Genomic DNA, 16,478 nt, shown 5'->3' with positions numbered 1-16,478 from the left:
GTTGTGCCTAATTATAACGGATTACGGGCGTTAGTAACGACGTCGTTGTAGTTTTACGTTGAGGCTTTTGTGTCTTGCTGTTAAAAATTTTGATGGAAACTTTATTTATATATAATATTAGCTGACCCTTGCCGGGTTGTTTATTGTATTGCCATATAAATAAAAAATGTTAAGGGTGAACAACCCTTATCACTTAGGGGTATGAAAAATAGATAGTAGCCGATTCTCAGATCTACTGAATATGCATATAAAATTTGGTGAAAATCGGTAAAGCCGTTTCGGAGGAGTACGGTAACTAACATTGTGACACGAGAATTATATATAAAAGAATATATAACAAGTAAAACTGTATCTTGTAATTATTATAAAAACTAAAACCGTACTGTTTAAAAGGATAGCCTATGTTACCGATACCTCATTCCGGTCAAATCCTTTGTGCTGGAGAGCGTGCAGAGAAAATGAGACATACAGACATACGAATAACATTACCCTCCGCACTCGGGTTAAAATAAATGTATAACTACCATTTTGTAACAAAAAACAAATGGATTGGTTTATTGTTACAAAATTAAACGTTAGTTATTTAGTAGCGTTAGTTAAACGAATGGGTATTCGTTTAACTAAAGCAATATACAGGGTGAATTTTTAAAACGGCCCTTCAGGGCCAAATCCGAAACTATGAGGATTAGCGAAAAATGCTGAAAGGAGTTACGAGGCCGATTTTGATAAAAACTAAAACTGCATCATTAGTTTTTTAAAATATCTTTTTCCCTAGCCGGGAATCGAACGAGTTCATTTAAAAAAAAATACACCCTCTATATTATTCCACCATCTGATAGTGTCGCTTATAAGGATCAAATTCTGGGAAGAAATGTTATGTGACAAATTAAAGGAAAAGGAAAATTTTGAACAAAATACATATTTTTCCATACATTGCCATACTAATCCTTAAGGATTATACATAACAAATGATTTATGTGTAATTCTTTAGAAACATACGTAAGTCATACCATTGAAGAATTTGTTGGTTAATCAACTAATTATTCCATGTTATAACCGTGACATACGTCTTAGTATGAATAAGTAATAGTTTGGCAAGTAAATTACCGCCGTTTTTAGGATTTATTTTTTAATAAAAATAGATAAAGTGATTAAATAGTAAATTGTTATTGTTTGTTGGTTATAACTACGTTTCAACAGTAAATATAATTTTCTATATCTCTTTGTTTAGTTATCACTCGGATTTGACTCGAAAAAGACATACTCGCAAATTGTCAATTTTACATCTGTATTAAACGAAACTCGGCCCATAGCAAGTTAAATCTATTATAATGGTCCTAAAAGTAACCTTAACTAAGTCGGACATAAAAATATAAATTCTTGAAGAACAAAACGTTCATTTCGAATGATTTGAAACATTGAGCCAAAAAATTGTTAATACGCGAAATGTTTAAATTGATGAATGGCGGGAACTTAACTGCCAAATTAATATAAAAAAATATGTATTTTCTTAAAATTGAGGCTTTTCCTTTAGTTTGTCATTTATCATTACTTCCTAGATTTTGATCCTTATAAGCAACACTATCAGATAGTGGAATAATATAGAGGGTGTATTTTTTTCAAAATGAACTCGTTCGATTCCCGGCTAGGGAAAAAGTTATTTTAAAAAAGTAATGATGCAGTTTTAGTTTTTGTCAAAATCGGCCTCGTAACTCCTCTCAGCATTTTTCGCTAATCCTCATAGATTCGGATTTGGCCCTGAAGGCCCGTTTTAAAAATTCACCCTGTATATTTACCCATACCTATTTATTTCTTTACTACTTAGATAAGTAATAAATAGGTATGGGTAAATATTCTAATAGTGAACAAAGGTTCTGGCCCTAAAGGTTTACACTTCTATTAAAACAAACATGGGCTATAATTCAAATATATTATCGTTCCAAATTAAGTTTAAAATAATAAATATGTACAACGCTTATGTTACTAAAGCCCCAGTAAACATGTTAAGTTTAGGTTTTTGCGACCACAGGTTACGACGATCGGCATTTACCTGATTTTTGGAAGCTATGAAGGTGGTAGAACCCTTTGTGGTTCGACTCCGGCGGCACCACCGCCACACCTATTTCTACCTAATAGCAGCAGTGTTAGGCGCTGCTGTGTTCGGTTTTGAAGGGTGTGGTAAGGGAGACATACTTTTCCGAGGCGTTCCAGCTTAGTCCTGAGGGGTAGCGGCGATTCTGTGGCCGACCTCAGGTAGGAATATCTAATCCCATCTGGGGTTGATTACAGATGTCCATGGGCGGCAGTAGCCACTTACTATCAGGTGGACTGCATGCTCGTCTGCTACTCCTATATTATAAATAAAAAAAAGCTAGATGCATCGTTTAAACGGTACACCTTGCACACGTTTGGACGTCAGTCGCAGCTGCGTTTGAACGCGGCGCAGCATAAATACAAATGCACGTTATCGATACTACGCCCTGGGAATCTTCACAGTTAATTCTCAGTCTTACAGTCGTATCAATGACGAATTTCGAGTTTCTACATCATGAATTCGACTGACTTACTTGTCATCATCATCATCAATCCATTAATGTCTCACTGCTGGGCACGGGGCTCCTCTCAGAATGAAAAGGATACTTATCATACTAGATACCCACCCACTTGTTACTACCGCAGTCACACATCAGCGCGAATATCAATAAAGCGAAATGACCGATGGTGTAGGAAACAGAGCGCGGACAGGCGCGGCATCTGGAATGTGTTTTACATCAATTGGACGATATTAGGGATGTGATTTATTACTTTCATCTTTTATATATAGGGTACTTGGCATTTTCTGCCCGAGGGGGAATACCGTGGAAACGCTTTTACGTTTATAATGTATCACGGTTTGATTGTGAGGGTGCGATTGCGAGGGTTTTTGATACTCATTGCTATAAAAAAGAAATTTCTAGTGGTTGGAAACTCGGCCTCTGAATCAAAAGTCCAAGGGTCGGCCCCAGGTAAGTTTCTCTGAATTTTCAAATTTTATCACTCGCTTAAATGGTTTAGGAAAATTGTAAGTAAAAAAAAAATTTCAAGGTTCGATCGTTAATTAAGACTTATATTCTACACTTTTTTGTATTAGTATTGATAGTAGATGGAAAATTTAATAACTGCGCTAAAATACTTACGTCTGCAACAGACAAAATTTCCTTGATGACTTTTTTTACTATACTTACGGCAATAAAATATAGCGCTATTTTATGCATATTATAGCGCGATTACACCCTTCTTATGATCGATTCCCTACCCAAAAGTAGATTTAAAACATTTTCCTATTAATTCATATGCATTACCGAAGACATGTAGATACAGAATATCTAAATTTAATTTCAATGTTTAGACCTTCACAAAACGGTAGCATGACAAAATAAAAGGATGTAACAGACTTTTCTTGTTTTAAAATAAATTGTGAATGCGGATATAAAAAATTCATTATAATGAATATCTTCTTCACTGGCTTGAGTAATGGTTATTACTACTTATTTTTAATCTCTTTGTTGTTGAACAACAAACGTTGAATACGATCTATCTCTTTAAAAAGTTCAAAACTGTATGACGTAAATCAGCTAAACGTAAATGAACCATTCAATTTGTTTATTTATGCTCATCCATTTCATAGTAATGTTTGTTTGACAGAGTTCAATAGCGGGCTAATGAATGAAAAACAATCATCTATATTTGGCCAATCTATTTCATGTATTTGGACTGTAATCCATACAATAAAATGTAAACGTATTACTTTGTACATAGAGTTAATAATCAGTACCCTTAGTATGAGTTTTTACGTATTTACAAAAATGGCTGTTTTGGTATTTGTTTACGTATTTGCCCATTAGCGGATTGTATCAGAAGTGATTGAAAACGTAAAAAAAAACAGTCATTTTTTTCAGACTGATTATAAGTCTAAAACTGAGTCACTAGCTGCATCGTCTACGTACAACTTAAATCAAGTTGTTTTTTGTTTTAACATAGAAGTGACAATAGAGCATTGCAGTCTTCCTGATGTTAAGTGGCTCTTGCCGCCAATGGACATCAGTAACAAACCCCCGATAAGATTAAATTCCTTCCTAAGGTTGGTTAAACATGCGTTACTATCTATAAGGACCAAATTTGAATGCCGCGTATAAATATGTCATCCTTACACACACTCTTCAAAGCGTGTTCAAGCACAAACAAGATTATAGTCCTTTCTAAAGTCTGCAGTCTAGCCTGATCATTACCACACCTTATAAAACGTAGTAACAGCAACCCTGCCGTTATTTGACAGAAATACAATAACAAGAAATCAAACCTACAGTCCACTCAAATGAAACCCCTTCAAGGTCGCTAACCGGGGGTGAGAAGCTCAACCCCAACCGCCCACCTGCGGATAGATGAAATTCTATATCAATGCAATATCTCAAGCGGCGCCCTAATGAAATATCTCAAATTTATTTGTACTGCTTGGCTTTTCAATGCGACCTTGGTTGGATATTGTGGAGCTCGGCTTGTGTTTGTTCTCGTGTTGTGGCTTGTTGATTTATACGTTTCATTCGGATAATTTATTCGTGCTTTTATTTTTATGCTTGTTTTATTACTTCTAATGTTTAAGTACTGACAATTAATTAAAATTTAAGTGATTCAAGGATAATATACTTACAACTACTCGTACATACATATACATATTATATACACATAACACATTATAAAAAGAAATAGCATATGTTCTTTAACGCAAGTTACTTTATTTGTTGACGGGAGTTTTACATAACATCAAATATAATATTATAACTAATATAATTGCTTTATCCTATAATATATAATTGTATTTATAAAACCAATCATTTCATTTGCCAGTTGGATTTTTGAATACGCATTGTAACAAAGTGTAATATTTTGAGTAATTTATAAAACGAAAAACATTTTCACAAATTTGAATGTGTTCATTTTTATTCCGGCGGCGAAATTTATTATCTCGAATGTAACTCGTGTATGGAATATATAAAATGCCTATTACGCATAACCAAATAGATAATATTCATTGACACAAAGCTATAATAAATTCGGTATAACAGGGTTATTACGGAGCACAGTAATCGTAACCGAAAATGTAGGATATCTGATATAAAATCTATCCGAAACTATACTTACTTAATCAAATCCGATATAAAAGTTCCGAATAATTTCGAATAGAGCGGAGTCTAAATGAGACACAGATACAGTTTTCAAGAGGGTTCCTTTGTATTTTTTATTTATAAAGGAGAGGGAACCTGAAAACGTTGTTGAAAACTTGTTATGATTTGTCATAACCTATTTGTCTTTTCTTACTTTTACAATTCATTGAAAATCGGATATCCGTAACAAGAACTATCCGGAACTAACAGATAACCCGTAACCGATATAATATTTTTCACATATCTGTAAACAGATACGAAATTTAATATTCGTAACATCGCTAATATGTAACGGTTTCCCGGAAATACAAATGACCGAAAAATTCACATTAAAAATAAATAGTATTTTCACTTGTTGTATTGTTCATTTGTATAAATAGAATTAGTTTGGCCGCAATGGATGGATGGCTCAAATCCAAATTAATTTCCGCCTCCTTTTAATGTATCACAATTTGTTTCTTTTTTATTCTACGATTTCGGTGGCATGAAATTAATCAGAATAGTGTTATTCAGTAACTCATGGGAGAACACGTGCTTTTGTTTAATTAATGTACGCACAAGAAGTTGTATCTGGATGGTGATAGACAGGGAACAGCAGTCACTAATCTAAATCATTCATACATCTGTATGAATCTAGTTAAATTATAATACAGATGCCTTTTTTTTCTCGAGGGGGAAACCTTCAAAAGGTACCCGGTGCCGTGGGAGCGACACGGGGTTATGTGGGACTTTTACCGCACTAGAACCCCCCCGGTGGCCGTCCTCGGCGCTGCGTAGAGGTCTCCGGGATCTCCAAAGGAACGCGACCGGAGTCCTCTCAGCGCACATAATACAGATGCCTGTCACTTAGTTAAGTTGGTAATCGTGAAGACTGAGATAAGTGCCTCATGTATATATCTCCTTTCGTAATGTGTGGTGCTACAGAACACAACAGCGGTTAACATAATTGAATACGGGATGAATACGGGAGATTCCAACTTTCACAAGATTGCATTGTAATACTTAATGTGTTACAGCTCATTTAATTGAATTGAATCAATTGAAAATAAATATTATGTTGCTACATAATACGCAGATCGACTTGAAGTTATATTACGGGGAAAAATAGTTACAATCCTAGGATTACAGTTATATTTTTTGTAAATCGAAGTGTAATGCTATTGGATCGCAGTAGGCACTAATACTCTGGTTATGTATTCTGATAATAACCAGAGCTATTCAGCTCTCCCGAGACACGGTGAGCTGTAATCGGAAATCTTTTCGTATTTCCCACGATCAAACTCGTTCGAGCCACGTAGCATTAGCGTCCTCGGAGGATTCGGATAGTTATAGAGGTTCTGTACAACACTATTTTTATTGGAACTGAAATTACAGTATTTTAATTACATTTGCAACAATATCATGATATGATATGATACTCTAGATTTTTATTATATTTTTACTATTGTTATATTTTTTGTGAGAAAAAATATTTTATTTTAACTTAAACGTGTGATCCATTTTTTTTATTTCAGTCAGTTACGAGATTAACCTTTTTATTTCTATTATTTTATCACTTAAGTAAATAGAATAAAGAAATGTTTGTTTCAACTTACTAAAGATAATGTGGTACATTGTTTGAATTTTTATATCTCTAGCATATTATGTTCATCACGGTATTCGTGAAAATATTTTACCTCATAAATTTTGATAATTAACTAGATTTATTTTTGTTTCAGGGTGAAAAAGACAATGGAAAGAACTGCATACTCTCCTGCGAGAAGAGGAAAGCTGATGACACAGATATCAATAAGGACTTGAAAAAGGTAAGGAGCTTTATCTTTTCTAAAATTCCGCATTAACTAAAGCCTATTACTAAGACTGCCCTCGGTCGGACGTTTATAGGATATGTGTTATTATGGGAAAAGTTGTATTCTGCATGCATACAACTTGTATTCTGTAATACTTACTTTTCCTGTCATGAGTGCTACACGCACGTGATACTCGAAAAGATTGTAGCAAGTTAGTTCACGAGTGCGGGTGAGACACGCGGACATAAACTCGCGTGACAGGAAAAAGGCCCTTACACTAGATCACTGACTAAATTATCTCTGTAGCGCCCTCTACGTTGTATAACACTGTAACGAAGACTACCGCATGATAATGACATAGAATATACACGGTACTTGGATTATTATGCGTCCGCACGTACTGCGCCATCTTTGACCCGAAATCGCGTTATAAAACGTTGTATGTTATAAAGTTTCTTTATACCGAAAAATATGTACAAATAATTGCTATTAAAACAATACTATTGTATACTCTACCCGTATAGCGATATAATTTAAGTGAATAATTTCAATACGTTTTCTATATTAGTGTGCTATCTTTTATAAGTCTTTTATATATCTTTTATAAGTCACGAAAGAAACAAAAATACGTCATTGTTATCCTTATTTGTTAAATTTGATCCGTTATGTGTACAAAAGCGTAAAGATAAAGGATTTTTTTTTCATGATCTAAATTTGAACATGGTATTGTACTGGACACTGTTAACTTAGGTGGCTTGAAGTCTTAGTAGAAAATATATTTCGATCCTCATCATCAATAGTACCGCCGAGGAGTACTGTTTTCTGTTAATGAGAAGGGTCAGGGTCTCTTCACGCACCTTTGAAAATTTCCGAAGACCTCTCAGGCATGTGTTTCAGGCAGGCGTGATGTTTTCCTTTGAAAACACGGACCCTGTATATCCGGGGTATGTTTGTAAGAGTATGAAGCTATAATTTAACTTTTTCGCTTAATGTCTGTCTACATTTTTCTACTTCGATCTTCACCTCGATCTCAAAATCCTAGCCTTACGAAAAACTAATTTTACTAGGCTCAATATCCGTAATAATACTCATATTTACATATCCAAAAAGCACAGTAAACTGTTACAATACATATTATTTTGTTTATTGTATATCTCTATAACGTAATTCATACGCATAAAAGTTGAAGGAAGCTATTTTTATGAATTCCCATGAATATCACGTAAAATCGCCATCGTGATCATTTCATAAACTTTATGCCATATTACATAATACATATTCAATAAGGTTGTATGTAGCCTCCATCAGTATAACCCTTTAAAATATCTATAACGTTGGTTGAGATTTTATGACCTCTTCGGCTTATGCTGTCCAATATCCCAAGGTCTAGCTGAAGTTTTATAGATATTAATATTAGTACATAAAATATATTGATATGTTAAGGATAGAATGTAAGTGATAAGGATGTAAAGATAAAGATATGAGGTAGATACTAAACAGGATTTCACAATATTTCATCATTGCATGTATACTTTAGTAAATGGTTAAGGAAATTTCATTTGTAATTATATCAATTATGATTCAAAGAAAAAAATACTGCATTTTCAAAGACGATATCAAAAACTTTTCCTTTTGCCTTGTCTTTTCGCTATTGACTACATTTCTAGAAAAATAGGCCTCAGAACGACAATTATATTTATCAGAATTATAATGTAAACGCAAAGCTGTACCCACCCGTGTCTATTATTTCAAAACTTGGCTCACAATACCGTGCCTCTATAATGTGCCGCCACAAATCTATACCAATATCGTCCGTTAACGCACCAGTGACACGCGTAAACATCTAATTCCGAACTAAGTACACATTGACAACTATCGAAGGCACATAATTGGGTCGTACACTTGCGTAATGCAGCCATTACACTCGTCCGAACGCCCGAATAGCTGCCGTCACGCGATCCGCCCACGGCCTTTTATTAGATCGAGCGATTGGGTTTTAGGAGGAATCCATTCGAAATGTTCAAATTCACGATATTTAGGTTGCTTCTACCTACTGCTGAATAAGTTTTTTTCTATATCTCGTGTCTGAAGAATTTAATAATGGATATTGAAATGTAATATTCATTGTTGATGCCCTTTTTAATAGTTTATTCATCAGTCGTTATCCTTACCTGATTCCCTCGTCTGACGATTATCTCGAATTAGTCGCAACCTCTTTAAAAGGTGTGTACGGTGGCAAAGACCTGTATATCACCTTTCTCCGCTATCGTTTATTTTTTATTCCGGCTGAACCTAGATCCACTGCGCTAGCTGAAATATTTTCACAGATGCCCCTTATAGATCTTGATAGGAACATCGTTAAATTTGGAAAGAGAAACAAATATATTTGCGTAGAATTCCTAAATTGAATAAGAAGCTTACCTTAAATTATTCACATATTCTTAACCTACCACACAACGTAAGTTGGATTTCCTAATTAAAGTAAATTATCGTCTCAATATCAGAAACAAACAAGCCTGCCAATACTAAGAGAAATTACTTAACCTAACTACTGATGGTGGTCAAACCACAAAGAGTTTTGCCACCATAACGTATACGTATTGAAAGAACTCCTAAATAGAATAGTAAGAAGCCAATATCGGGACATCATGAGTAATGAAGTCATAACATTCGCATACAACAAATAGCTTTGGTCACGCGATCCTATCGACATACGATTCTTTTATAACTTCCAATAAGCTATTACAAGAGCGACGAGCTTCTCTGCATGCGATTCTCCGTTTTCATGTAAAAATCCTAGATATTTTAAAGCAAAAATAAGGTAGTCGCCTTGTGTAAAGTTATTCTCTATAATAAAGTCCCGTCAAGATCAGTTCTTTCCAGGATTATCCTTAGAAACCTATTTTTGCTGTAAGGAGGAGTGGGATTTCTCTTTTACTATTTTTTCAAGACTTACATTTCTTTCCAACATTGTCCCATATAGACTAAATCATGGATATATAGACAACAAGCAGACACAGAAACATACCTATAGATAAATTGGCAGATGCAAATATAATTATTACCTTGGAAATGGGGATTATAACAACCAAATTAAATCAGATCAACACAAATTGTCATCCCCGAGTGCTAAATACTTAACTTAAACAAACTCTCCTACAAGTTATAACACATACTTCGACACTTTCTGTCTTCGCTGCTACGATCAAAACAGGAGTATATTTTCGAAACTTGGCTCCACTAACCCATGTATTTCCACCTTCCAAACTCCATTTCTCGCGCGCGTTGCTAACAAATTCAATCGGTGCGGCGCTCTGCCAACTGGCCGTTGTCATTCAATTTGTTAACAGTGAACACGATCTGATCTGTGCACGTCGATTTTGGTGGCATCACTACACCTTTAACTTTTCGAACTAAAATTCCTGCACTGATGTCTATGACTGATGCGATCAGGTAGAAAAATTGGTAGGACTTTTTCAACCGTGGTCCTTTGTTATTGTTGTCCTTTTTTTTCCTTGTAGAAGCTAGTGTAGTTTTTCTTCATTCAACCTCGTTCTCAAGTTTTGCCACGTCGCTAGACATTCTTTATACTATGCCTCTTTAAATGGGGACTGTAGCTAACTCAAGATTGTAGCCAACCTTTCTGTGAACTGCCCAAGGATCGTCCCCTATGAGGTAAGGTGAGAATACTTGAGACAACAGACGACAGACGTTCCAACTTATTATTTCCCCTAATAATTTGTGATCAACATTGGAAACGTCTATTTGTAGTTCGTAACAAATATGATGAAATTGACGTCTAACAATCAAGTGGGAGTCCATGATATTTCATAACTTGTGTTAAAGATTGAAACTTGTGAAAAGTGTTACAAGAATTAACAATTTGAAACGAAATATACAAGTGGACTTTAACCGGCGAAATTCACAGCGTACCTGAAGTCCGACTAACTCAATCGCAGGCAACCTGGCACCCGGCCGATATCATTCAATTTGTTTGTCGGACACATCGTGAGAACATAACGCCGTCCGCCGTAAATGAATTTTGAAACAGTTTTAGGTGTGTGTGTGTGTGTGCATGAATGTGAATACAGATTTAGGTGTATGGCGCTTGGCACATGAAGGATTTTTATTCGATCTCCGTAATAGTTCAAACTAGTAATATTTTGGCTAGATAAAGCTGTCCAAAAATTTACATTATATTTTATGAAAACAATATTTTTATGATATTCACAACTTGATGGAAAGTAAACAATGACTGGATTTTTAATAAAATTCAGGGATATATTCTGGCATAATAGAAAAACATACAACAATGGACATCGATTATAAAAAAGGTGACCGCATAAATACGCACGTTAGAAGTTTTACTTCTTAGACATAAAAAAAACTTATTCACATCTATGTATACATTTTTTTGTATTAGGGAATACGTCGAGGATTCATGACTATTGATTTCATATTACATCTAATTCCAAAAAGTTTTAAACATTGCGGAACTAAAACTCAAACTGCTCCACGGCAATCTGCCAACAAGTAGACGTCGTTTAATTCGTTAACGTGATTCATCTCGCGTGCTTCTATAAATCTCTACCCAGAATCACCCCCACCGAGCCATTCGCAATTAATTATCTTTTCAGAGCTCGTTTATGATCAATTACCGTCTCGATTGAAGTGCGAAAATAAATTCGGATATGTCACATGAAATTATATTCGCGATCTGTGGCGCTAGTGCTAACGAAGTAACACTTCGATTAACTAAAACGCTTCTCGGAACCGCTTGGCACCAGGTACGAGCGAATGTAGTTTTGTAAGTTTATCATAATTACTTTTGAAACTATAATCTATATCTATTAACCTGCCTACTAATAATTTTGCCCCAGAATATCAGCACAGACTTCAACTCGTTAAATGTAATATATTGAACGTGTTTTAATTAAGATTTACTGTTAAGTAGTATAGTTCGTAGCATTTTTTTATTTATTGACAAGATCTAGAGAAATTAAAATTGATAAACTGGTTAAAATAATATTCATATAGGTACTCATCATTAATAGTCTTTTGAAGATCCTCATCCATTTGACTTTTAAAGTCGTAAAACAAAATGGAAATTACTTAAAAAGAAGAAAAGGTACTTATCTCATAGTAAGCGATAACGCTTTGAAAACTCCCAGTGACGTAAATTTAGACCATAAATAAAAAGCTGTAAGACAACAACTCCGTGGGGGCGCGTCCGGGCGCGGGTCGTTTTGTTTCCATTATCTCTGCAAATTTCGTGCGGTACCCATAATTTACTAGGTTAACATATCTGTCTGTCTATATAGTGTAACCTTGGAAATAGATGAGTCAATTTTAATGAGCTTTCACCAAAAATAGGACTTTATAGATATATGATAATATGGAGACTTGCAGTATCCTACGCAAAAATACGAACTCTCTTAGTTACAGTTCATGTAAACGGAACTGGCGGGTAGAAGTCCGAAATAAGTAATCTTTATTCACTAAGTTACCACTACTACTGACTGTTGTTAAGTTAAATGTGTTAAAATTCCCAATGACGTAAATTTTAACAATAAATAAAAAGTCACATTATGGGGTAATTTTGTTTCCATTATCTCCGTGAAAATCAAGTGGTAACTGCCCTGTAACTCTCTGTATAATGTATAGTATTTGTCTCGTCTGCCTGTGCAAGCTCAGCGTAGAAGGCTCATCCATTTTGACGGGGCTTTCGTACATTTTACAAGGGCTTTATTTTATCCCGCAAACATCTTGTCACATTGCGTAAACATAAAATCTGTGCACATAGGTAAGCTGGCTTTGATTTATACTAAATTAATTTGAACATAAATAAATTAACAAATAATTATATTATGTTAAAAATATGTACCTACAATATTTTATATATTGTAACTAACTCGCGATTTCTTCCAGAGAATTTTTATGATAGAAAAAGAAAAATAAGTAAACTCTTCACATTGTTCTTCAAGTTCTTCTTCTTCTTCGTTATTTAAGTTGTAGACGTCTGCCTAGCCGGAGGTCGAATCCGACACCGTCTTAAACCTTTAAATATAAACATAATAATAATTATATGAGTATATCTTAAACTTAGAATCGATATCACTTCAAACTTCTCTCAATGAGGTACATTTAGAATTTAGACCATAAATAAAAAGCAAGAAGACAACCCCCGAGTGCGGGGTCGTTTTGTTTCCATTATCTCCGCGAACGTCAAGTGGCGACTGCCTTAATTCACTGCGGGGTCGCGTGCACTTCACCCTCATTTAAATACATTAGGGATCTCGGTCCGCCGTCATCCACATGTACGGGCGAGGTGGTAAATCTTTCATGGTTGCATTATATTTTTGTAGCATAATATAATAAATCAGTTTTAGGTGCCAGCAGATATAGAGCGACAATTTTAATGGATCTCTCCAATGTATAGCAGTGCGTGTTAAGGAGAGGTCACGTTTGTCCTACCTTTGTTAGTTATAATTATAAAATGAACTTAATTAATCGATAAATTATGGAATAGGCATAGTGTACTTTGATACATATTACTTCGTTACGGTAGTGGAATCATAGATCTACCAAAATCTTATGTTTGAAATTGTTATGGGAATTAGAAAGTCATGATTTTATAAGCAAATAGGTCATAAATATATCAATCGGTCAGATTTCATATTAGAAGGAATTATTACATTGCATATACTGGATCAATAGTGTCTGTGCATCTTAGTGACAAAAAACTTAGCATATGACTAAATCGCGTGTTAGTTCCCAATCTGCGTGTTTGTACATCACTCCTTCGCGTCTCACTGGCACTTTTGGTTGATTTTTTTTCGTCCAAATACATATATAATCTGAAAGTCACGCCTACATATTTAAATTTTAGTCCACTAAATTTCCTTGTCGCACGAAACCCCATATTAAATGTATGAAATGCCGCGTAGCGTCCCAAGACTTCATGAAATGCATATGTTTTCAGCGTAACCTTTTCGCAACTGAATTAAGCTTGAAGCTCTAAAACGCTGTTTTCATTGCACAGAGTTTAATGAAATGAATAGATTAAAAATATAAATAATAGGGAAGGTTTTGTCTCTTGCACTGTACTTTGACAGAGGTATAAGTCATATGTGTAAAACAGTTATTTGCGTTTCGATGGAAAAGTGTAACTGGGTAACTTACATTAAAGGTGACTATCTTAGTCCTCAGAAGTGGCAAAGCATGAGAACTTTAAACGTTTATTAAAAGAAAAAAATTAAAAAATAACATAACAAAATTTCAACTCAATAGTTGAATAGGTTAAGTGGGAACTTTTATATTTAAATCATGCAAACCAACGGAGCCAGTTAAAAAAACCTTATCAAAATGCGCCAAATTGTTAATAAATAACGTTACTTTGCGACGTGCTTTTGTCATCCACTTATCTCCGAATCAAATAAAATAAGAATACGACTTAGAACAATCTAATTTGGACTTCAGTCACGACAAATTCATAATTGAGATTACCATAATTTTCCTTATTTCCAGCAGCTTTCGGAAGTAATTTCGTACAAATAACGTTTCCGAGTTAAGAGAGAATTCGAAAAACACAGAGTTTTTTTTTTAATCATTCGGGAACAATAGAATTTGTGGTAAAACGAAACGTTTTCGGGTCTTTTATAGTAGCGATTTGAGGTATTTCGATTCGGTATTGTTTGTTAGGCAAGTATGAAAGTTTAGTTCTTAAGATTATAATTTGTATTTAACTCGGTAGTTACTTCTATTTATTAGCATATTATAGTAATGGAGTGTAAGGTACCTATATAGGTCCTTTGTCTTAAGCTTAACTTAAGCTCTGCAATTTCGGTCACTCGGTGTTATTTTTATAAAGCGTTATTTCACAAAATTTGAAGTAAAAAATAAGCGCCTAAAGAAACCTTCGCGTTGTTTACGTAACTTCTTATTTGTAACCCTATACTAGGATTTCCTATGACATCGGTGCGAATTCACGTGCATAAAAACGTAAACGTAGTAATACGTAGTAAATTCATTTTTCTATATTTACCTGATCGAGTACCGAACCTGACACCCTTTACATATCAAAACGGTAACTACAACAACAGTGTTGTACGTACAGAAGCATCATTGCACCCACAGCCGCGATTCCAAAACGCCAGTACAAAAGAGCTGTTATGTTAAGCCGGGAGTACACATCTGGTAGGCCTCGAATTAAATCACGGAGCGCAATCGCTTTAGAAGGATTGTTTGCCACGGTCCGCCGCTTTTCAATACGTTTTCACTGCGATGCGGATTACGTTTAACGTTTACAATATTGTTTTAAAACATTATGTTATCAACAGCTCTATCACGGGCGCTGGGACGTGCCTAAACGTGAAGCTTTGTTCAAATACGTTGATGTAACACTAAGCAATGTAGATTGAGTTGATGTTTCGATTGTGAATATTTTTTTTGGAGAGATTTAGAGACTTTAAAGCGTTTTTAAACTTAACTTTTTATTTTTTCAAGTAAAAAAAAACTGATTTTGAAAGTTACTTTTTGATGTAGACTACATTCTACGAGTATATATAAAATTTGCACCCACCGTTGGTATATTAAGATGTATTGTACTACCCGCCGTTTGTATAATAAATGTGAGATTGCAACCCGCCGGTCGACTCGAATCAGTCCTACTTCGGTAAGCGTCGACAAACGGACGTGTCGCAAGCGCACGAAGTGCAAACAAATTGTTTCTTGAATTCAACCCCCGTGGTCGAATCACAAGACATGACAGAATTTTTGAAAAATTGTGCAGAACGGAACTTTCTTATCGTGAGTTCAACCACACTTCCTAATTTTTTTGCCTAACCTCTGAAATTAATAAAATGAATGTTGATTATACATGTAAATGAACTGCACCGATTAAATAACTATTGTTAATATATCGCAGTAGTCACGAGTAGACCATATTTCATATTTAGACTTTTCTATAATATTAAAGCGGCAAAAGGGCATGAGAGAATTCTACCTGTTATGAATGCCGAACATACCTTCCTGACGTCAACCACAGACGCGTCGCTACCCCTGGGGACTAAGTTGCAACGCCTCAGTTAAGGATGTCTCTTCATCCTTTAAAATAGAACACAGCTGCGCTTAACACTTTATAAGCTTTTATAAGGCAGAAATCTGTGTGGTCGTAGCGAATCCGAAGTCGAACCACAAAAGTTTCTACCATCTTTCCGCCTTACCACAAATCCGGTGTTTGGAATATTAGTTTTTTGGTTTTCATGGTATCTAACAATGCATGAAATCCTAGCGTGTGGTTACGAGTCTTAAACTGTATTTTCACTATACTTTAATACTAACTTCATGAACTGCAAAAACATTTTCACTTTTTGCCGAGTAAGTTTTAATGTTTTTTATTAAAATCTTTCAGTGGAAAGCTTTTAAAATTCTATTTTTAGACCCCTGAGCGGATTACGTTTTCAAGATATATTTTACCAAAGAAAGT

General features: G+C 34.8%; 1 protein-coding gene across 4 annotated transcripts in view; it reads left to right on the top strand.

The window, feature by feature from the left end:
- Nucleotides 1-16,478, top strand: part of LOC140747764 (pseudouridylate synthase RPUSD2) — a 452,428-nt gene that overhangs the window by 401,486 nt on the left and 34,464 nt on the right. For all 4 annotated transcript variants that reach the window (XM_073080365.1, XM_073080366.1, XM_073080367.1 and 1 more), the window contains one exon: nt 6,920-7,006. In XM_073080365.1, coding sequence (XP_072936466.1) covers nt 6,920-7,006 — 87 coding nt within the window. The remainder of the gene's footprint in view (nt 1-6,919; nt 7,007-16,478) is intronic.

This window comes from Epargyreus clarus, unplaced genomic scaffold, assembly GCF_041222505.1.
Source record: "Epargyreus clarus isolate Ecla_fem2 unplaced genomic scaffold, WU_Ecla_fem_2.2 ptg000015l, whole genome shotgun sequence".
Lineage (NCBI taxonomy): Eukaryota > Metazoa > Arthropoda > Insecta > Lepidoptera > Hesperiidae > Epargyreus > Epargyreus clarus.
This window is presented reverse-complemented; position numbering and strand designations above follow the sequence as displayed.